General features: G+C 46.4%; 1 protein-coding gene across 6 annotated transcripts in view; it reads left to right on the top strand.

Annotated features, from left to right (window-relative positions):
• The window catches only part of LOC141155053 (calpain-9-like), a 100855-nt gene that overhangs the window by 58675 nt on the left and 19770 nt on the right, over window positions 1-22410 (top strand). For 2 of the 6 annotated variants that reach the window (XM_073641677.1, XM_073641676.1), the window contains exons 5-15: window positions 4-161; window positions 231-414; window positions 1228-1299; window positions 2518-2603; window positions 2693-2764; window positions 5199-5365; window positions 5746-5909; window positions 6741-6949; window positions 10025-10061; window positions 13063-13125; window positions 19580-19640. In XM_073641677.1, the coding sequence (XP_073497778.1) occupies window positions 4-161; window positions 231-414; window positions 1228-1299; window positions 2518-2603; window positions 2693-2764; window positions 5199-5365; window positions 5746-5909; window positions 6741-6949; window positions 10025-10061; window positions 13063-13125; window positions 19580-19640 (1273 nt within the window). The remainder of the gene's footprint in view (window positions 1-3; window positions 162-230; window positions 415-1227; window positions 1300-2517; window positions 2604-2692; window positions 2765-5198; window positions 5366-5745; window positions 5910-6740; window positions 6950-10024; window positions 10062-13062; window positions 13126-19579; window positions 19641-22410) is intronic. The other 4 variants (XM_073641681.1, XM_073641680.1, XM_073641678.1 and 1 more) reach the window with 4 other exon arrangements.

Below are 22410 nucleotides of genomic sequence, written 5' to 3'. Positions count from 1 at the left end.
TAGTTTTGGCAGTATGGGCGTTGGGTAGAGATTGTGATCGATGACCTTCTGCCTACAGTCCCTGTCCAGAATAATAGGAAAACTCAATACGATTTACTTTTTGTGCACTCTAAGGACAAGGATGAGTTCTGGAGCTCGCTTCTAGAGAAAGCCTATGCAAAGTGAGTGTCACGTCAAACCAATGGTAGACAGTCTGAGTTTTACGATGGTTTGAGATCGCCCCGTAATAGTTCTTTTTACAGACTGAAAGGAGGTTACTCCACTCTCCAGATGGGATTTGCAGGAGAAGCACTGGAAGACATGACCGGTGGTGTGGTACAAAGCTGTGATACCAGTGGGCCAACTTCAGACTTATGGAGTCACCTCCATAATATGCTTCAGAGAGGAGCTCTTATCTGCTGTGGGAACACTCAGGTGAGAGTTTCTATTGTTCTTCCAGGACATGCACCACCTGGACTTGTAGGGAAGCAGCAACAGGTGCACAGGCCATGCTTTAAGCTTTATTTCCAATCTTGGAAAGTCATCACCTATCCACAGGGAAGTTCCATGAAGAATCAATGGAGTCCCATTCTCACAATTGGTGGAGGTCCCAGCAGTCAGACCCAACAAATCCAAAGGATGTGGCTCTAAAATTCCCCAGAGGCTGTGCTTGTGCTCCACCGCTCCATTCTTTCTCTATGAGACTGCTGGACATAGCCAAGTTGGCTTTCTCCGGCAGTTCCATAGAGAATGAATGGAGCAATAGTGACCGCTCTATTCAAACAGGACATTTCAGAGCCCCTTTATTGAGAATCTTGGGGGTCCCAGTGTTTGAACCTCCACTGATTAGAAAATTATCACCATTCCCTAAGTGTGGTTCATGACCTGTACAGGACTTTCTATTGTCACCTCTGTATACAATGTACCATTTTGTACCCAAATAATACAGTCACATAGTTCCCAAATAATAATGTCTAACCATTTCCTAAATTAACACCACCCACTGGTAGTAATAAAAGGTGATAAACCCCATACAACCACACGGGTGCACACCCCAAGTGCAAGCCCTCATTGGACTTTACCAACTATCGAAAGATCCTGGGGAAATCCTGTGTAAATCCCTGCGCCATGCTACGCTCCATCAGGCCCTGCTCATAGCTCAGTGTAATAAAAACTAAAAAGTTCTTCTGAATTTGTGTGATCTTTACAAGTTTCTTTATAATAATTTTTTTACTTTTTGTCCTGTAGGGAGAGATTGAAACATCGAACCTGATGGGGATTCTCAGCTACCACATGTACTCAGTGACCGGGACAAAAGAAGTAAGTATATGGCAGAGTCATATTGGACATATTTTTTAGACTGTATGGCATTGGAGTGGTATATGGCAAAGGTATATGTGGGAAATTCCTTCAATGCATAGCTCTGATGTAGTGTGAATTGACCATAAACTTGTCTATGACAATAATGAGGCCACAAATAAAAGTGATCTCTGCAGAAGAGGAAGCGTCAGCCTATCACAAGGCTCCATGACCAGAGCAAAAACTGCAAGATTTTCAAATTTAATATTGAAATATAAAATTAAAAATAAATCATCCCAAAATATTTTTTTAAATGTCTTTATAATAAAAAGTTAAGCGTAATGGGGTTTGTCTAATTTTCTATCTTCAGGAGCGCACCGCTCCTCTGTGTCACGTCTTCCTGCTTGCTGGTAAACGGTGTTCTCCTGAAGAGTGACAGTTCGCTCTCCTAAAGGTAGAAAAGGAGCGCGAGGAGAGTAAAGCTGGCTGGATCAAGCTCTCTGGCCAGCTTCAGAAGAGCAGTACTTTGCAAGCACACACTCCTTGTCTAGGAAACCGACCACCATCGATAGACTGCAGAGGAAGCCGGTAACTTAATGATCAGTAGACTATAGACTTAAATATTTCTCCGTTCTTGACAATGGAAGGATTTTTAAGAAGAAATAAAATTCAAAGTTGCTCTTTTTTACAAGCAATTTTGCAGTTTTAGCCCTTTTAACAATAGGTGTTTTCCTGATTAACCAGCAGGGTAGGAGAAAGAAGTCATCCAGTGAGTGACAACCACCTTTGTAAATGTCATCCCCACCCGGTGATGAGCCGATATTGCCCCTAAGCGAGTGGCTTTCTTTTCAGTAGTTCTCGGCTCAGCGTTTCCAGAAACGATCCGGCCACGCTCCTCACTGTGTGTGACTACCTATTAGATCATCAGTGATGGATCATCGCTCCTAGTTCTGCTAATTATAGGCAATTTGATGAATAGAACAAAACAATTAGAAACAAATACAACAAATGTGTGAACCTCACCAGCTCTCCGGCACAATGGATGAGTCACAATTTACCGCATTGCCCGGTCCATGCTAGAAATACTATTTCTGATTTTTTTGCCTTGCATCTCTATTGCAGTGAGTGACGGTTTACCTGTGCGGAGCACATTGTTTGGCGGTGATATGACTTCTGTCATTCTAGAATCGTCTTTCTGCAAAGTTTTCACCCTGTTTAAGCACTTGTCTCTTCCCGCAGGTTCAGACATTACATGGCTCCGTGTCTCTGCTGAGAGTCCGTAACCCCTGGGGGCACACTGAGTGGATCGGGCCGTGGAGAGACGGGTAGGAGTATTTATTTCTGGCTCAGGTAATGAGCTGTCAGATACCGATAGATAAAATCTCCATGTACAATATATTTCCTATTTTCTCAGGGGACCTGAATGGCAGAGTGTAAAAGACCCCGAGCAGTCAGAAAATGTGATATTAGAGGATGGAGAATTCTGGTAAAAAAAAAAAAAAATTGTAACAGTCAAAAACACTATAAGATGTGACCGAAAATAACAAAACAATAACTAACAAAAAAAATACTATAAGATGTGTAAAAAAAGAAAACAATAACTAACAAAACACTGTAAGATTTGACAAAAAAATAACAAAACAATAACTAACAAAAAGAAACACTAAGATGTGACAAAAACAAAAGCAAAATTCCAAAACGATAACAAAAAATACATTATAAAATGTGAATCTGCCCCTTTACATGCTAAGGAGAGATGATCCTTCTTAAAGATCGGATGGTCATTTCCATGAAGATGCTTCTGGATCTTCTCAAGGAGAACCAGCATTTTTCAAGATTACTCTCGTTGATGAGAAATAAAAGTCTTAGCGCTTATAAATGTCCGATATTTACATATGAGTGTTATTCGTGATTTCCACAGATAGGACTCATACCTGTGATAGTCTATGGGGCCAAACCAAAGAAGTGAGCCGTAACATATGTTGGTATAAGTGCAAAGTGTAGGTGTACGTTCACACTGTGGCTATTTAACAGACAAAACTTAAGATAAAAACAAAATGAGTAAATACCCTTAAATAAGTAATAATACATATAAATAACACAGGGGACTTAGTTAACACCATTTTGATCAAAAAAGCGTAAAAGCCATCCCACCGCGACAAGGTGAACCCAATCGGGACAGTCCGATCTCTAGTATTAAACCTCAGCTTGTGTCAGAAGAACTCAATGTAGAGGTTTAACACTAGAGATAGGACTGTCCCGATTGGGTTCTCCTTGTCATGGTGGGATGGCTTTTACGTTTTTTTGATCAAAATGGTGTTAACTAAGTACCTAACTAAGTAGTATTTGCTCATTTTGTTGTTTTCTTAGGTTTAGTCTATGGGGCTATTCACGTCTGTGATTTTTTTCGCAGACGGAGAGGTCAGCAGAAAATCGTGGAGACATGCCCGATTTTGATCCGAGGTTGGGATCAAAATTGAAAATGCAAATCAATGAGTACGTGAAAAAAATCAAACCGCACTTAGATGTCGTCCGATTTTCACTGACTAAGAATGAAGAAGGTGGAGAAGCTTTTTTATTTGTCCCACGTATGAGAAAAACGGATGACACTCGGACCACACTCTGTTCAAACTCTGATTAAAATAATTGGTCCGTTTTTCTCGTACTTGGAAAAATCGGACGTGTGAATGAGCCCCTAACATACAGTGGGTACGGAAAGTATTCAGACCCCTTTAAATTTTTCACTCTTTTTTTCATTGCAGCCATTTGGTAAATTCTAAAAAGTTCAATTTTTTTCTCATTAAAGTACACTCTGCACCCCATGTTGACTGATAAAAACAGAAATGTAGAAATTTTTGCAAATTTATTAAAAAAGAAAAACTGAAATATCACATGGTCATAAGTATTCAGACCCTTTGCTCAGTATTGAGTAGAAGCTTCCCATCTTCATAAATGGGTATAATCCGATAGAGCTTAAAAATGCAAGCAATTTTGCAATTTGTTGTTTATTAAAATATTCACCTGTTCTTGAGATATTAACACTTTTCGTTTGTTTAGAACTCATTGCCTTGGAGATAGACCACCGCTGCTAGATAGCAGGATATGCTCAGTGCTTACAAGCTTTTTTCTGTTGAGCTTGTAAGCACTGTTTTCAAGTGTCCAGAATCGTTGGAGCGCGCTATTACTTCCTAATCCCGGCTAGCTTACAAGCTAGTCAGCAGCAGTGGTCGGTCAAAGAGACCTTCACATATATGGCTGTGGGTGGTAACAAACTGTCTGTTCCTCACACACTAATCTTTTTCACTACTGTGCTGTCACACACCATCTATAATACTTATTTAGTGTATTATGGCTTTCTCTCCTTTTTTATGGGTAAGCTGTGACTTTCTTCTCACTTTCCAGATTCACCCTAAAATGGCCACTACATTCCCTGCTTCAGCTTTTATACCGGCTATGATAATCACTCCCAATTGACTGTACTATTCTACGTGATATAATAGCTAAAAGGCATTATGGCGAAGCCCGCTCTGATGTGCCCGTGGTTATGTAAATCTTCTCTGCTTGATGCAATCTACTGCAATGTGCAAAATGGTGGCTAATATTTTAGGTGACTCCCACAAAGCGCAAATTGGGTCCAGCGAATTCTGAATAAATTCTGTTAGTGGATAGGTGATAGGCTCCTGATCATGGGGTCCGAATAACAGGGCATAAAAAAAAAAGGGTGAAAAGATGGATGTCATTGGGTATATGGAATAACCATAAGGTGGTGAGTTATAATGGATTGGTTTCAGGGTTAGATGACGGGTAGATAGGGAATAAAATAATGGACAGACAAGTAGACCAATACATGGGGAGGACAAAGGAGAAAATGAAATGAAAACTCGCTCTACATATTCAGCATTGTGTTCCTCTTTGTGTAGGATTGCAGTTGACGACTTCCAAAAAAATTTCCACTTTCTGGAGATTTGTCACCTGGGGCCACAGAGTATTCTGAAAATTGGTGCAGCAGCTAAACCTTGGGAATACATTACCTATGAAGGACGCTGGGTGAAAGGACTGTCTGCAGGGGGCAGCCAGACCAGCAGTGGTAAGATAAAGGTCCATGTAATATATGGCAGCTTTCTGTTGTCCTGCAACTAGAAGGTTGGTCTTCCCTTCTTGGCTTGTCATTGGATTGGTCAAGTTCATCGTTTTGTTTTTTTTAAGCAAATTCTACATGAAAATCCAAAATGTAGACTTTATTGAAACATACTGTAGTTGCATGTGGGACGATCCCATTGATGAAGTCTACGGTCAACCTATGGACAACCATTGATTTCCAGAAAACTTAGACTTGACTGCAATGCGTCTGCATCCGTCTGCTTACCTACTGGAAATCACGCACCTGTTTTTACCCACTGTCTCCAATATACCAGGTATATAGGTGTAAAAACAATTCTAAACCCCCCCAAATTCTCTGCTTTACAGATTGCTACTGGCTGAACCCCCAATTTTCCCTCACTCTGGAGAATAATAATGATGATGACCACTCTGAAGCCCAAACATTATGCAGCTTTATCGTGTCCGTCATGCAGAAGCATCAGAGGTTACGGAGGACGGGGCACATCCGTGTAGCATGCCACATATTCCAGGTAATAAAAAATACAGGACCGTGTGACCAACCCGTACATATAGACTAAAAAGCAGAAAACACAAGGGTCGCTCGCTTTCTGTTTAAACTCCAATTCCAAATCAGTAACAAGGTTTCTCCAATTACCACTGGCTAGTTATAATACTGGTGTCTTCCTATGTGTCAGAAGGGTTTGGGCCCCTACAGGCACCAGGGCCCACGTGTGATTGCTACCTCTGCACCTCCTAGACATTTCAATGACTGCATAAATTTTCTGATTTTGCATTGCAAGTGGTCTCTTTTTGCAATCACGTTAAAGGGGCTGTCCAGTCTTGGGGGTACTAGTCTGCAGTCACTTTATGTGACTGCAGACATGTGAATTCTCACAGCGCACTGTCAGGATTCTCTGGTTCCGTAGATGGGAGCAGGCGGGCACATGATCGCAAGTAAGCGATTTGTTGCATCCATGCAGTCATGTGCCGACTAGACTTGCGCAGCTTCACTGAATACAAGTGAATTGAGCAAGGCTGGGCACGACTAGTCAGAATGTGGCTGGAAGTATGGAAATCGAATACTTGCATTCACATAACCGCCTGGTCTCGCACCAGAAAATCCTGACAAAGTGCACTGTGCGCGCTGAGAGGATTCACAAACCTGCAGTCGCTTAGAGTAACTGCAGACTTGAACCCCAAACGTGGACAATAATGTTTCACATTGTCCTGACAATGTGTTGACCACTCCGGATCGAGTATTTGGATGATGTTATTCCATAAGCTCCATATTGGGGTAAGTAAGATCTCAGATGGTTATTGGATCCTTTGAGAAGAAACTATGTTTTTATGTATTTACTCAGGGAGATGACACCCATGTGTATATATTCCAAGATGCCCTCCGCTCCTTTCAGCCCCTTCTTAGTGCCGGGCCGTGTGATAACCACCGGGAGGTTGTCCTCTGCTCCAGCCTTCCACCAGGACGCTACATAATCATCCCATCCTTAGAGAAGGAGTCTGATGAGGGAGAGTTTCTAATCCGGATCTTAACGGAGAAGGGAAACAATAGCAGGTAAAAAAAAGGAGAAACAGTACAAAAGTAATGCCCAACTAATGGGGGAGCCCCCAAGAGTGGATTACCCTTCCTTAGGGCTAATGTCTTCAGTGGTGGCCATGAAGAGGAATTTACTAAGGAGTTTTGAAGGGGTCTTTTTTTTTTTACAAATAAGGACCATTCCTTTAAGGCATATTTGGTGGAAGTCACATGTGAGTGAATTAGAGTTTTACGAAGGTCTCTCTCGTCTTTATTCTTAGCAGATATTTATATGAGCTATTCGTGTAATGCTGAAGGGTAGAGTTGAGTTCGCTGGACGGGAGACCTGAGAACCGCCTCCGACTTCTTGGCATCTGCGGCTCTTTTGATTGGCCAGCCATCGTCACAAGTGCGTCATGCTGTAAGGATGACGTCGTGCCAGGCCGACTAACCAAAAGAAGAGCCGCGGATGCCAATAGGTAAGAGGCAGTTCTCCGGGTTCCCATCTGATGGTCATACATCACTGGCCACTGGACTGGGTTCTGCAAATCGATTTGCACCAGCTCTACATATACTCCATATATTTGGGGTTTATGAGTGAGCCAGTGCACAAGAATAAGTTATGGGCACCCCAGTGCATGAAAAGGACATGGTGTGAAAATGGTCCCATTTTGGGTTTTGCTATGGGCCCTCTATGCTTTATATACGCTACAGGTAGTACTTCAAGTTGGCTCTAAGAAACCCTAAGGTTCCACTGAGGGCCTTCAAGGGTCCACAAGAAAATGTGTTGAGTGTTTGGTAGTAGTGCCTCACAGTAAGGCTATGTTCACACATTGCGTTTTTGCTGCTTTATTTCTCCAGGCAAAACCTGCTCTCTTGGCAGTAAAGCTGCTTACAAAATGCAGGTTTTGCGGCGTTTTTGCTGTGTTTTTCAGGATCTCAAAAAAAATTCAGCTTTGCTTCCACCAGAGAAGTATGGACACAGGTCACCAATGCAAGATACATGTCAAACCATAAAACCATTTTTGGAAAAAGGGAAATTTGATCAAATTATTTAGTGGAAAAAGATTTTTATGTGTAAAAAAATAGTGACTATTCTGAACAAAAAAGTTCATATGAGTTCATAAAAAATACACAATTACAAATATAACAGCAGAGGCAGGTAAATTGGTCAGGAATAGTTTACCCAAAACATTGGAAGAGCTTTGAGTTTGTAGGACTCTGTTTACTTTTACACTTTGGTGGGCCCTTGAGTTGATCAGGTATTGTTCAGTTTCACACCTTAGTCAGCCAATGTTTACTTTACACATAACTACTAATCCTAACTGCCATCTCAGGTGAGGACACCAAGACATTGTGGTTTAACCCCGTTATGACTTGGTATGTCATAGTACGCACCACATCATTACCCCCTGTTCAGCGCTGAGCCCGCACTAAACCGGGCACATGTCAGCTGATCTATACAGCTGACATGTGCCCGTAACAGCAGCGGGTGGAATCGCGATCCACCCGCAGCTGTTAACTAGTTAAATGCCGCAGTCAATCTCGGACAGCGGCATTTAACATCACCGCGACGGAAGCGCATCACTTACCCCGCCCATCGGCGGCCCCGTCACATGATCGCGGGTCACCGATGGGTTGGCATAACAACCCTGGGTCTGCAGGAGCCCCCTGTGGTTGTCATGGCCAGATTGCTATGAGCGCCGCCCAGTGGTTCTCATAGCAAGTGAGCAAATCTGCTACATACAGGCGATCTGCTCATCGCCTGTATGCAGCAGAGCCGATCAGGCAAGTGCTGCTTCTAGTATCCCATGGAGACTATTGAAGCAAGTAAAAAGTAAAAAAAAAAATGTTTTTAGAAATATTAAAAAAATAAAAAATATATAAAAGTTTAAATCACCCCCCTTTCGCCCCATTCAAAATAAAACAATAAAGAAAAAACCCACATACACATATTTGGTATCGCCGAGTTCAGAATCGCTCGATCTGTCAATATAAAAAAAGAATTAATCCGATCGGTAAACGGCGTAACGAGAAAAAAATTCTAAATGCCAGAATTACGTTTTTTTGGTCGCCGCAACATTGTAATAAAATGCAATAAGGGGCGGTCAAAACATCATATCTACACCAAAATGGTATCTATAAAAAACGGCAGCTCGGCGCACAAAAAAAAAGCCCTCACCCGGCCCCAGATCCCGAAAAATGGAGACGCTACGAGTCTTGGAAAATGGCGCCATTTTTTTTTTAGCAAATTTTGTTTTTTTCTTTCACCACTTAAATAAAAAAGAACCTATACAAGTTTGGTGTCTACGAACTCGTAATGACCTGGAGAATAATAATGGCAGGTCAGTTTTAGCATTTAGTGAACATAGTAAAAAAAGCAAAAAAAAAACAACTGAGGAATTGCACTTTTTTGCAATTTCAACGCACTTGGAATTTTTTTTTACCATTTTCCAGCACACGATATGGTAAAACTAGTGATGTTGTTCAAAAGTACAACTTGTCCCTCAAAAAATAAGCCCTCACATGGCCATATTGACCGAAAAATAAAAAAGTTATGGCTCTGGGAACAAGGGGAGCCAAAAACGAAAACGCAAAAACGGAAAATGCTCTGGTCATGAAGGGGTTAAACTTGGGAAAATCACAAAAATAAATGGGCTTCACATACTGCTGTACATGCTTTTTTCACAAAAATGCAGCAAAACCTGTTGCCTGCGGTTTTTGCTGCGTTTTTGCACTTAATCATTGCTTTATATGGGTGAAAAAATGAGGCAAAAATACGAAAAAATTGCTGAAAGAAGTGACATGCTGCAGTTTTCAAAACCACGGCAGTTTTCCAATTCAATCAGAAAAAATAACAATACGTGTGCATGAGATTTCTGAAATCTCACAGCTTTTGCTGGTATTGTAAATCGCAGCTTTTAATTGGCATAAAAATACCGCAAAAAAAAAACCTGCAGCAAAAACACAATGTGTGAACATAGCCTAAGAATCACTATAAAGCTCATTGTATATATGGAGGCCACGAGCTTCATAGGACTTATAGCTGTGTAGCTGCAGGGATCTTTATCACTTCCAATCAATATGTCGTAATTGTCCTTTTGTTAATCTTAGACCACCGGAAAGTAATGCGAACTATGGTGAAATTCCGGTAAGTGTCATACAATCATAACGTAGTAGCATCAGACGTTAAACACACCCAGGAAAGTTTTCTGATGGTGTCAGGCAGTTTTTCCAATTCCTTTACTGAAAGGGAATGCGTCATCAGAAAAAGACTTAGGTTTAAAATAACCCTGATTTAAACAATATTAAAAATGTATTAATGTTCTATTTAATTTCTAGAATTTTCATGTACAATGACTGATAACACCTCTATATACAGTAGATAACACAGGATCCACCATTCACAAAATATGATATCACAGCTCACCTCCTCCTCCTCCTGTACAATGACTGATAACACCTCTATATACAGTAGATAACACAGGATGCACCATTCACAATAAGTGATATCACAGCTCACCTCCTCCTCCTGTACAGTGACTGATAACACCTCTATATAGAGTAGATAACACAGGATCCACCATTCACAATAGGTGATGTCACAGCTCACTTCCTCCTCCTGTACAATGACTGATAACACCTTTATATACAGTAGATAACAGAGGATGCACCATTCACAATAGGTGATGTCACAGCTCACCTCCTCCTCCTGTACAATGACTGATAACACCTCTATATACAGTAGATATCACAGCATCCACCATTCACAATAGGTGATGTCACAGCTCACCTCCTCCTCCTGTACAATGACTGATAACACCTCTATATACAGTAGATAGCACAGGATCCACCAGTCTCTATGGGTGATGTCACAGCTCACCTCCTCCTGTACAATGACTGATAACACCTCTATATACAGTAGATAGCACAGGATCCACCAGTCACTATAGGTGATGTCACAGCTCACCCCCTCCTCCTCCTGTACAATGACTGATAACACCTCTATATACAGTAGATAGCACAGGATCCACCATTCACTATAGGTGATGTCACACCTCACCTCCTCCTCCTCCTGTACAATGACTGATAACACCTCTATATACAGTAGATAGCACAGGATCCACCAGTCTCTATAGGTGATGTCACAGCTCACCTCCTCCTGTACAATGACTGATAACACCTCTATATACAGTAGATAGCACAGGATCCACCATTCACTATAGGTGATGTCACACCTCACCTCCTCCTCCTGTACAATGACTGATAACACCTCTATATACAGTAGATAGCACAGGATCCACCATTCACAATAGGTGATGTCACAGCTCACCTCCTCCTTCTTCTATACAATGACTGATAACACCTCTATATACAGTAGATAACACAGGATGCACCATTCACAATAGGTGATGTCACAGCTCACCTCCTCCTCCTCCTGTACAATGACTGATAATACCTCTATATAGAGTAGATAACACAGGATCCTCCATTCACAATAGGTGATGTCACAGCTCACCTCCCAGTGTACAATGACTGATAACACCTCTATATACAGTAGATAACACAGGATCCACCATTCACAATAGGTGATGTCACAGCTCACCTCCTCCTTCTCCTATACAATGACTGATAACATCTCTATATACAGTAGATAACACAGGATGCACCATTCACAATAGGTGATGTCACAGCTCACCTCCTCCCCCTCCTGTACAATGACTGATAACATCTCTATATACAGTAGATAACACAGGATGCACCATTCACAATAGGTGATGTCACAGCTCACCTCCTCCTCCTGTACAATGACTGATAATACCTCTATATACAGTAGATAGCACAGGATCCGCCAGTCACTATAGGTGATGTCACAGCTCACCTCCTCCCCCTCCTGTACAATGACTGATAACACCTCTATATACAGTAGATAGCACAGGATCCACCAGTCACTATAGGTGATGTCACAGCTCACCCCCTCCTCCTCCTGTACAATGACTGATAACACCTCTATATACAGTAGATAGCACAGGATCCACCATTCACTATAGGTGATGTCACACCTCACCTCCTCCTCCTCCTGTACAATGACTGATAACACCTCTATATACAGTAGATAGCACAGGATCCACCAGTCTCTATAGGTGATGTCACAGCTCACCTCCTCCTGTACAATGACTGATAACACCTCTATATACAGTAGATAGCACAGGATCCACCATTCACTATAGGTGATGTCACACCTCACCTCCTCCTCCTGTACAATGACTGATAACACCTCTATATACAGTAGATAGCACAGGATCCACCATTCACAATAGGTGATGTCACAGCTCACCTCCTCCTTCTTCTATACAATGACTGATAACACCTCTATATACAGTAGATAACACAGGATGCACCATTCACAATAGGTGATGTCACAGCTCACCTCCTCCTCCTCCTGTACAATGACTGATAATACCTCTATATAGAGTAGATAACACAGGATCCTCCATTCACAATAGGTGATGTCACAGCTCACCTCCCAGTGTACAATGACTGATAACACCTCTATATACAGTAGATAACACAGGATCCACCATTCACAATAGGTGATGTCACAGCTCACCTCCTCCTTCTCCTATACAATGACTGATAACATCTCTATATACAGTAGATAACACAGGATGCACCATTCACAATAGGTGATGTCACAGCTCACCTCCTCCCCCTCCTGTACAATGACTGATAACATCTCTATATACAGTAGATAACACAGGATGCACCATTCACAATAGGTGATGTCACAGCTCACCTCCTCCTCCTGTACAATGACTGATAATACCTCTATATACAGTAGATAGCACAGGATCCGCCAGTCACTATAGGTGATGTCACAGCTCACCTCCTCCCCCTCCTGTACAATGACTGATAACACCTCTATATACAGTAGATAGCACAGGATCCGCCAGTCACTATAGGTGATGTCACAGCTCACCTCCTCCTCCTCCTGTACAATGACTGATAACACCTCTATATACAGTAGATAGCACAGGATCCGCCAGTCTCTATAGGTGATGTCACAGCTCACCTGTTATAGATCTTATACACAGGTATTACATCTGATACAGTACCTGCCTAGTGGTAGTTTTCTTGTCTCCACCTTGCAGGCACTTTCTCCATTCCCCGCAGAGGACCAGTGTATGAGACGGTTTTTACAGTTTGCAAATCAGGTACAATCTACATAGATAGAAATAAATTAATAAATAAATGGGATACTCTTAAAGGGAATGTTGGGATTGGCTGGCAGATGATCTTGTGCTCATTTATATAAGACATGAGGAATCTTTTATATTGCTTATAAAAGGTATGAGGCATGGAATTATTATATTGTTAATTTGGAACAGCAATGTTTCATTTCCTTGGTAATATTTGGGTGTCAAAATGTCCTTGACACGTCCCTTTTTAATAATAGAATCTGCGTCCCATCACCACCACTATGTGGAGCTTTGGGGCTTACTGCATAGTGTTAATTCATTAAAACCAATAATACTGCAGCATGTACCTAAGCTCTGCAGGAAAATCCCAGTGATCGTGGAGGCGAATTCACATCCAACCACATATTTTTCCTGCAGTGGCCTCTAGAGGGCAAATGAAGAACTGCAGTGCATGCCTGTAGATGAAATTGGAAAGCATGGCTATGCAAAGTCTACCGAAGTGGAAGCATCTCTTCCCTAGCAGCTCTCCGTTCTTTTACGAGGTCCTCGTAAAGTTCCCACCTCTATGACATCCATATGTCTTGGAATGGAGTTATTTCAATAGATTTTTGCCAACACACATTACCGTAATGTAGGTCAAACCTGCTGATTTATAGATGGTCCAGCTGAACATGTAATGTATCTCCTTCAATGGTAAATGTTTGGGGATAGAAGGATCAGGCATATTGGGTTTCAACATGCCCGATCCTTTTGTTCTTCAGGGGAGAGAAGCCACTGCCATAGTGTCCATTTGTGTCACGCAAAGTGTGGGAAAGACTAAGTGCAACACAAAAGGGGAGAGGAGGAGGAAGACCAAACACTAGGGAAATGAGGAGTGGAGACCCTTAGGCAGATCTAATATCACCCTGCCTACCCTACCGTCTCTATATAGGTTCCACACCTATCGCGGAGCAGGACACTAAGCCTTGGATGACCCTAGAGATTGGCCCTAGATAGTGAGGGGGAGGGGTGAGCACTGGTCAGGCCCCACTGCAAACTAAAGACAACAAGATAGACAAACAAAGGGGATAAACTTACTGTAACGGGTCCGGGAGGCGGAACCTCTGAGCTACTATACAAGGGGGCGGCCCTTGTAAGGGAGCGGGTGGCAGTCTCTGGATGAATGGACAGGGAGATACGGCAAGTGATCAGGGCAGTCTCTGGGTGAACGGACAGGGAGATACGGCAAGTGATCAGGGCAGTCTCTGGGTAAGGGGTAGGTACGACCTGTGATGGCAGAGCCTCCGGGTAGGCTAGCAGGCAGATGGTAGATGGGTGCTCCCAGGTGAGCAAGCGAGAGTCTCTGGAATAGCAGGTGGTCACGGCACGTGACGGCGGAGCCTCCGGGCTGGCAGGCAGGCAGGTAACGGAGAAGCGCTCCCAGGTGAGCGGGCAAGAGTCTCTGGAATAGCTGGTGGTCACCGCACGTGACAACGGGACCTCCGGGCTGGCAAGCAGGCAGGTAACGGAGATGCGCTCCCAGGTGAGCGGGCAAGAGTCTCTGAGATAGCTGGTGGTCACAGCACGTGACAACGGAGCCTCCGGGCTGGCAAGCAGGCAGGTAACGGAGAAGCGCTCCCAGGTGAGCGGGCAAGCTGGTCCATAGACAGACTGACCGGAGTAGTAAGGCAGACCGTCGGACCTCAGGCAAGCAGGCAGGTAGCTGATATGCGCTCCCAGGTGAGCGGGCAGGCTGGTCCTTAGACAGACTGACAGGAGTAGTAAGGCAGACCGTCGGACCTCAGACTGGCAGACAGGTAACAAGTATTCAGGCAGGAATCAGGCAGGTAACTGGCAGGAATCAGGCAGGTAACTGGCAGGTAACTGGCAACGGGACCTGAGGGCTGAAGCACAGGTGAGACACAGGTGCAAACAACATTGCTCGGGCACCTCCATTTTGGAGGAGGTGCCTTTTATATGATGAAGTCCTCCGGCCATTGGCCGGGGACTCTTTAGGGCGGCGCGCGCGGCCCCTTTAAGAGGAGGGGAGCGCGCGCGCGCGCGCCCTAAGCACAGGGGCCGGGAAGGAGCGCGCGCCGAGAGCAGAGCAGGAGGAGGACGCCGGGACGGAGCGCGCGCTGACAGCAGAGCGGGGAGAGGACGCCGGGCACGGAGCAGAGCGGTGAGGGGAGCAGCGTCCCTGCCTAGCAGAGGGCAGGGACGCCAGCGCTACAGTACCCCCCCCTTTAGGCCCCCCCTTTTTTAGGCCAGACAGAAATTTAGCTAGGATGAGAGGGGCATGGATGTTCTCCCGGGGCTCCCACGTTCTCTCCTCAGGACCAAACCCCCTCCAATCTACCAGAAAAAAGGTCTTTCCTCTTACCCTTTTGCTGGCAAGAATGTTCTCTACCTCAAACTTGTCCTCAGCAGAAACCAGAGCAGGAGGCGTACCTGTAGACTTAGAAAAAGAGTTAAGTACCACAGGTTTGAGGAGAGATACATGGAAGGAGTTAGGGATCCGTAAGTTGGCCGGGAGTTTCAATTTATAGGTTACCGGGTTGATCTGACCGATGACCACCAGTGGGCCGATGAACCGAGACCCTAACTTATAGGAAGGGATCTTGAGTCGGACATATTTGGACGAGAGCCAGACTTTATCCCCAGGACGGAATTGAGGAGGGTCCATCGCTAAATGCTGCCAGGGGGCAGCAGGTACTGGCAGAGGAAGAAGGCGGCCGGCCGACAGGTGTCTCGGAACTTTGTTGCGGGCGCAGGACACACAGGCAGAAACAAAGTCCATAACATCCTTGTGCAGGTTAGGCCACCAGTAGTGTCGGGTAATAAGCTGGAGGGTCTTTTTCCGACCGGCGTGGTCAGCTAGTTTAGACGAATGACCCCAGTGTAGGATTCTCTCCCGATCAGGTACCGATACGAACGTCTTACCAGGAGGGAGACAATTTAGACTCACGGGAGCCACCTGCATTACTCTGGCGGGATCGATGGGGCAGTCACATGGTCTATGAGGTGGTGATGTCTCTGCCTCCTCCTTAACAAAGACATCAGCACTAGACCAATAAGGAATCGGAAGTCCAGGTAGATTAGCTGGGATAGGAGAGGGACGGACGGAATGGACGGGAACCAGGCAGGTTTTATGACAGGCCTGTCCCCAGTGAAGGACTTCTCCGGTTTGCCAGTCAAGCACGGGTGCATGTCTCTGGAGCCAAGGCAGACCTAGCAAGAGGGCGTGAGGGAGACCAGGCAGAACGTGAAAGGAGATACTCTCTGAATGCAGCATTCCCACCTGCAGAGTAATGGATTCGGTGATGAATTGGATGGGGCGAGGTAAGAGGCCCCCATCCACGGCAACAACAGACAAGGGTACAGCCAGAGGTTTGGTGGGGATGCGGAATTTCTCCACCAGGGACTGTGAAATAAGATTTCCGGCTGCTCCAGAGTCAAGTTGGGCTAGTTCGGAATAACGATTCTCCCCGCAGATGATTGAGACTGACAACAGCAGGGATGGAGAGGATTTATTTTTGTCTAGATCGACCCCTCTGAGTGAACCTAGATACAGGCGTTCTCCCGACCTCTCCGGGCAGGCACGGATCAGATGCTCCTTACTGCCACAGTAGAAGCAGCTCCCCTCGGCACGGCGGAAATCCTGACGGGATTTGACCATCTTGGTCTGGTCGACCTGCATAGGCTCAGGAGAGTGTACCTGTGGAGAAACGGAAGGAATGACGGGTTCCTGGAAAGTAGGAGCTAGACGTGGAATCCTTCTCTCACGGGTGACCTCTTTGGCACGCTCCTGGAACCGTAGGTCAATCCGGGTGGCAAGGGTTATTAGATCATCGAGAGTGGTAGGAATGTCCCGACCAGCAAGTTCATCTTTAATACGGCCGGACAGACCCTCCCAGAAGACGGATACCAGGGCTTCGTTATCCCAGGCCAGCTCCGAGGCAAGGGTACGGAACCGTATGGCATATTGGCCCACGGTGAGGCTTCCCTGACGGAGGCGAAGCAGAGAAGATGCGGATGAGGTCCTCCGTCCGGGTTCGTCGAAGGCTTTCCGGAAAGCCATGAGAAAGGCAGGCAAGTCGGACACCAGGGGATCTCCTCTCTCCCATAGAGGATTTAGCCAGGCCAGGGCCTCCCCGGTGAGATGGGACATGATAAAGGCAATTTTGGCTCGGTCGGAGTTAAACTGGTGGGATAATAGTTCAAAATGCAGGGTGCACTGATTTATGAAGCCCCGAGCCAGGACGGAGTCGCCTCCGAAGCGAGGAGGTGCAGAGAGCCGGGGTCCGGAAAAGGATACCATGGTACTGGCGGAGGTTGTTGGTGGATCAGACAGAGTGTTCAGGCGAGTATTAACATTCCGCAGGTGACCCAGGATGGTCTCCTGTTGGGACCTCTGACGGGACAGTTCAAGACAGAGGTCCGAGAGCGAGGGAGCTTGGGTGCCACCGGGTTCCATGGCCCGAGCAAACTGTAACGGGTCCGGGAGGCGGAACCTCTGAGCTACTATACAAGGGGGCGGCCCTTGTAAGGGAGCGGGTGGCAGTCTCTGGATGAATGGACAGGGAGATACGGCAAGTGATCAGGGCAGTCTCTGGGTGAACGGACAGGGAGATACGGCAAGTGATCAGGGCAGTCTCTGGGTAAGGGGTAGGTACGACCTGTGATGGCAGAGCCTCCGGGTAGGCTAGCAGGCAGATGGTAGATGGGTGCTCCCAGGTGAGCAAGCGAGAGTCTCTGGAATAGCAGGTGGTCACGGCACGTGACGGCGGAGCCTCCGGGCTGGCAGGCAGGCAGGTAACGGAGAAGCGCTCCCAGGTGAGCGGGCAAGAGTCTCTGGAATAGCTGGTGGTCACCGCACGTGACAACGGGACCTCCGGGCTGGCAAGCAGGCAGGTAACGGAGATGCGCTCCCAGGTGAGCGGGCAAGAGTCTCTGAGATAGCTGGTGGTCACAGCACGTGACAACGGAGCCTCCGGGCTGGCAAGCAGGCAGGTAACGGAGAAGCGCTCCCAGGTGAGCGGGCAAGCTGGTCCATAGACAGACTGACCGGAGTAGTAAAGCAGACCGTCGGACCTCAGGCAAGCAGGCAGGTAGCTGATATGCGCTCCCAGGTGAGCGGGCAGGCTGGTCCTTAGACAGACTGACAGGAGTAGTAAGGCAGACCGTCGGACCTCAGACTGGCAGACAGGTAACAAGTATTCAGGCAGGAATCAGGCAGGTAACTGGCAGGAATCAGGCAGGTAACTGGCAGGTAACTGGCAACGGGACCTGAGGGCTGAAGCACAGGTGAGACACAGGTGCAAACAACATTGCTCGGGCACCTCCATTTTGGAGGAGGTGCCTTTTATATGATGAAGTCCTCCGGCCATTGGCCGGGGACTCTTTAGGGCGGCGCGCGCGGCCCCTTTAAGAGGAGGGGAGCGCGCGCACGCGCGCCCTAAGCACAGGGGCCGGGAAGGAGCGCGCGCCGAGAGCAGAGCAGGAGGAGGACGCCGGGACGGAGCGCGCGCTGACAGCAGAGCGGGGAGAGGACGCCGGGCACGGAGCAGAGCGGTGAGGGGAGCAGCGTCCCTGCCTAGCAGAGGGCAGGGACGCCAGCGCTACACTTAGCTTGAGCAGACACCAGAAAGATAATGCCAACTGTCCTCCAAGGGGACCAGAGAATAAGCTAGCCGACTGCTAGTGCTCCAAGCCTGGACAAAGGTACATAGAAGTATCACCAGCAATTCCCTGGAGCAAACTGAGTGTTTTAAACTCCCAGACAAGGGTGTGTCAATCAGCAGCAGGAGGGAGGTCGCCACTGGGTCCTAAAGGCAGAAGGATTAAGAAGGCATCTGTAATGCCAAGCGCAGTGACCTACAGCCATATTCAGAGCTACTGTCTATTACTCCTGACACACCCGTGACAATTTTCTTCTCCCCATACAGAACACGTGTGTGTGTGTGTGTGTGTTTGGGGGAAGAGGAAGAGACACCTGTCATCTCATATGTCCTACATGTACCTAATCCTAATGCTGGTCATACACATGAGATATCTGTTGGCTGAGCGTTCATTCGGCAGACAATCCCTCTTGACCCTTCCATGCACATAAGTACTTGTCTCGGGCAAGCGCTCATGAGTTTTCAATGGGGAGAGAGGAAAAAGCCGCGGTCAGGCTCTTCTGGCAGTGGCTTATCTCCCCTGTAAACAAAAGGATTGGGCATTAAAATTCCACTTGCCGTTTGTTGGGGGGAGAGTCGAGAGGCTTAAATGCACATCAGATAGTCAGCCCCTCCTGCCAAAATTTGTCTGACTTACACCTAATGTGAATGGAGACCTTACGTGTTTCCTCTTTGCACAAGAAGAAACAAGTCCGGGCTCTATCATCCTCTCCTCTGCTGCTCTGTAACCGATCTCCACAATGTTAAACCTATATAGTATTCATGTACATCCCCTATAATTACAATCCCACACCTTTGTCTAATTACAGGAGGGCCGAGTCAATAACGTACAATTTCACAAGCTTTTGGCTTGGTTACTGACTGAGTTTGGTGAGTAAGTTTAACAAGACAATGTGCAAAGTTAAAGGTGTCCTCAGGATAGGTAATAAATGTATGATCAGCAGAGATCCAATCACTGGGACTCCCACAAGAACTGGGGTCAATTAGTGCTCATATGCGGCCATATCTCCATTCACTGTGTATAGAAACAATGGTAAGACATGCACATCCACTCTCAAAGGTGAATGGAGTGACGGTCAGAGGTGCACTCCATTCACCCCGTTTCTCATCATCAGTGGAAGTCCTATTGGTTGGACCCCCCAATAGTCATATATTTATTATATTAATTTTTATTTTGGATGCATAAAAGCAATGTAAAATAAATGGTTGCAAAAGTATCCATCCCCTTTAAATCCTTCTTTTATGGGCATACACAATGAGTTGAACCCATTGACTAGCGTCTCTTTCATCACATGCACAGTCTTGACCTGTGTGCCCATTCACTCAAGCAGTAAATTATATCTCCCGATCTCGCCCACATACGCCCACAATTTACAAGTGTCATTCTGGTATGAAGGCGCTGTATTACTAAAGCTCCATCACATGTGGATGTTTATGATGCCACTCCTGCATGTAGATGCTTCTGTGCATGACAAACATCCCCTTTTCCACACCTACTAAATCCTTAAAGCAAACACCATCAGGTTTGGATGGCGTAACGTGACTCTGACTCATCCATCTTGTGCTAGAATTCGGTTTATTTTTATGTAAAAAATATGGATGAGAATCCAACCAATGCCGGAAAAGAACATCAGCATGGAAATTGATTTTTTTTTTGCAATGCATAAGGTGAAATCTGCATCAAAATCCAATATTTTTTGAGGCAATGCTCTTCCCTGGATCTTGGAGGCAGCATTTTGACACTCATGCTCCACTTACAACTTTGTATGGGAAAACCAGAAATGGCTTTATTTGAGCATTTGACTAATTCCAATGGTTCCATTCATTTCTATGGCCGGTCCACTAGATAAAACAGTTAACATTGGGGGACTTGGACCTTTAAAGTGACTACACACCATAAATAGCTTTCGTTTGGCTGCTAACTATGTCTTCCCAATCCTGGTTAAGTACACATTTATATTTAATAACTAGATGGTGGCCCGATTCTAACGCATCGGGTATTCTAGAATAGGTATGCGGCCGACCGGGCGCAAGCAGCAGAGCAGTGTTTACATTTGGCGCCAAAATCGCTGATTGGTCGCGGTTGCCGGCCTTGACCAATCAGCAAAGCGGTGTTAAAATTTGGCGCCTATATCGCAGATTGGTTACAGCCGGCGGTCGCGACTAATCAGCAGAGCGGGGTTTAAATTTGGCGCTGCCCGCGACCAATCCGATTTGGGCGCCAAATTTAAATATTGGCCGCTACCAATCACCGATTTTGGCGCCACATTTAAATAGCGTCCGCGAACAATCAGTACAGCGGTGTTTAAATGTGGAGCCAAGATCGGTGATTGGTCGCGGCCGATATTTAAATGTGGCGCCAAGATCGGTGATTGGTCGCGGGCAGCGCCGGCGACCAATCAGCGATTTTTAACACAAATGTCCGGACCTTTGTAACACTATGCGGATACTATGGGGACATCAGCGGCTAGGGTGTCAAGGGAGGACCGGGGAGCGGCGCTGCGGGTCTGGATCCTTCTGCTGCGAGCGCCCGCTCATGTCCCGGGTTCTCGCAGCGGAAGTATCCGCACAGGCAGCGCCGCTGACAACCATGCGCCTAGGGTGTGAAGGGAGGACGGGGGAGCGGCGCTGACATCCAATTGGTCGCTGCCGCTATTTAAATGTGCCGCACAAATCGGTGATTGGTCACGGTCTTGGCCCGCGACCAATCACTGATCTTGCCGCAAAAGTTAAACACTACTGTGCTGATTGGTCGCGGACGCTGCCCGCGACCAATCACCGATTTGGGCGCCAAATTTAAATATTGGCCGCGACCAATCACCGATCTTGGCTCCACATTTAAACACCGCTGTGCTGATTGGTCGCGGACACTATTTAAATGTGGCGCCAAAACCGGTGATTGGTCGCGCCCGGCGTCGGCAACCAATCAGCACAGCGGTGTTTAAATGTGGAGCCAAGATCAGTGATTGGTCGCGGCCGATATTTAAATGTGGCGCCCAAATCGGTGATTGGTCGCGGGCAGCGTCCGCGACCAATCAGCACAGCGGTGTTTAACTTTTGCGGTAAGATCAGTGATTGGTCGGGTCCGAAGACCGCGACCAATCATCGAATCGTCTTGGTGAGGACCGGGGAGCGGCGCTGCCTGTGCGGGTACTTCCGCTGCGAGAACCCGGGACATGAGCGGGCGCTCGCAGCAGAAGTATCCCGACCCGCAGCCCCGGTCCTCCCTTCCGCATGGAGGTCAGCGACGCCGGCGGTCCTTCCGCTGCTACCGGCCGGGAGATGAGCGCCTCGCGCCGCTCATCTCCCGGCTGCATCGCCGCTGAGCTCCGTCCCGCAGATGAGCCGCTAACGGCCGCCATCTTTTTTCAGAAATCCCGTGGCGCTGATTGGCCGCTGCCGGACCAATGAGTGATGCGGGATTTCCAGGACAGACAGACAGACAGACAGATGGGATAAGACGATTATATATATTAGATAAGTAGCTACTGCCAGACACCAAAGATGGGACATGTTGAAAAGCAACATGTACTATCCTTCTGTACCCCAATATTTGGCATTGAGTGAAATTTGGGCGACCAATACTAGGCTGTTGGCCAACAATTCAGTGGTAAGGCGTCTAGGCTCCTTTACTTATCAT

The sequence above is a fragment of the Phyllobates terribilis genome, unplaced genomic scaffold (genome assembly GCF_046119375.1).
Source record: "Phyllobates terribilis strain yellow unplaced genomic scaffold, ASM4611937v1 Scaffold_7__3_contigs__length_470593459, whole genome shotgun sequence".
NCBI classification, from domain to species: domain Eukaryota; kingdom Metazoa; phylum Chordata; class Amphibia; order Anura; family Dendrobatidae; genus Phyllobates; species Phyllobates terribilis.
This window is presented reverse-complemented; position numbering and strand designations above follow the sequence as displayed.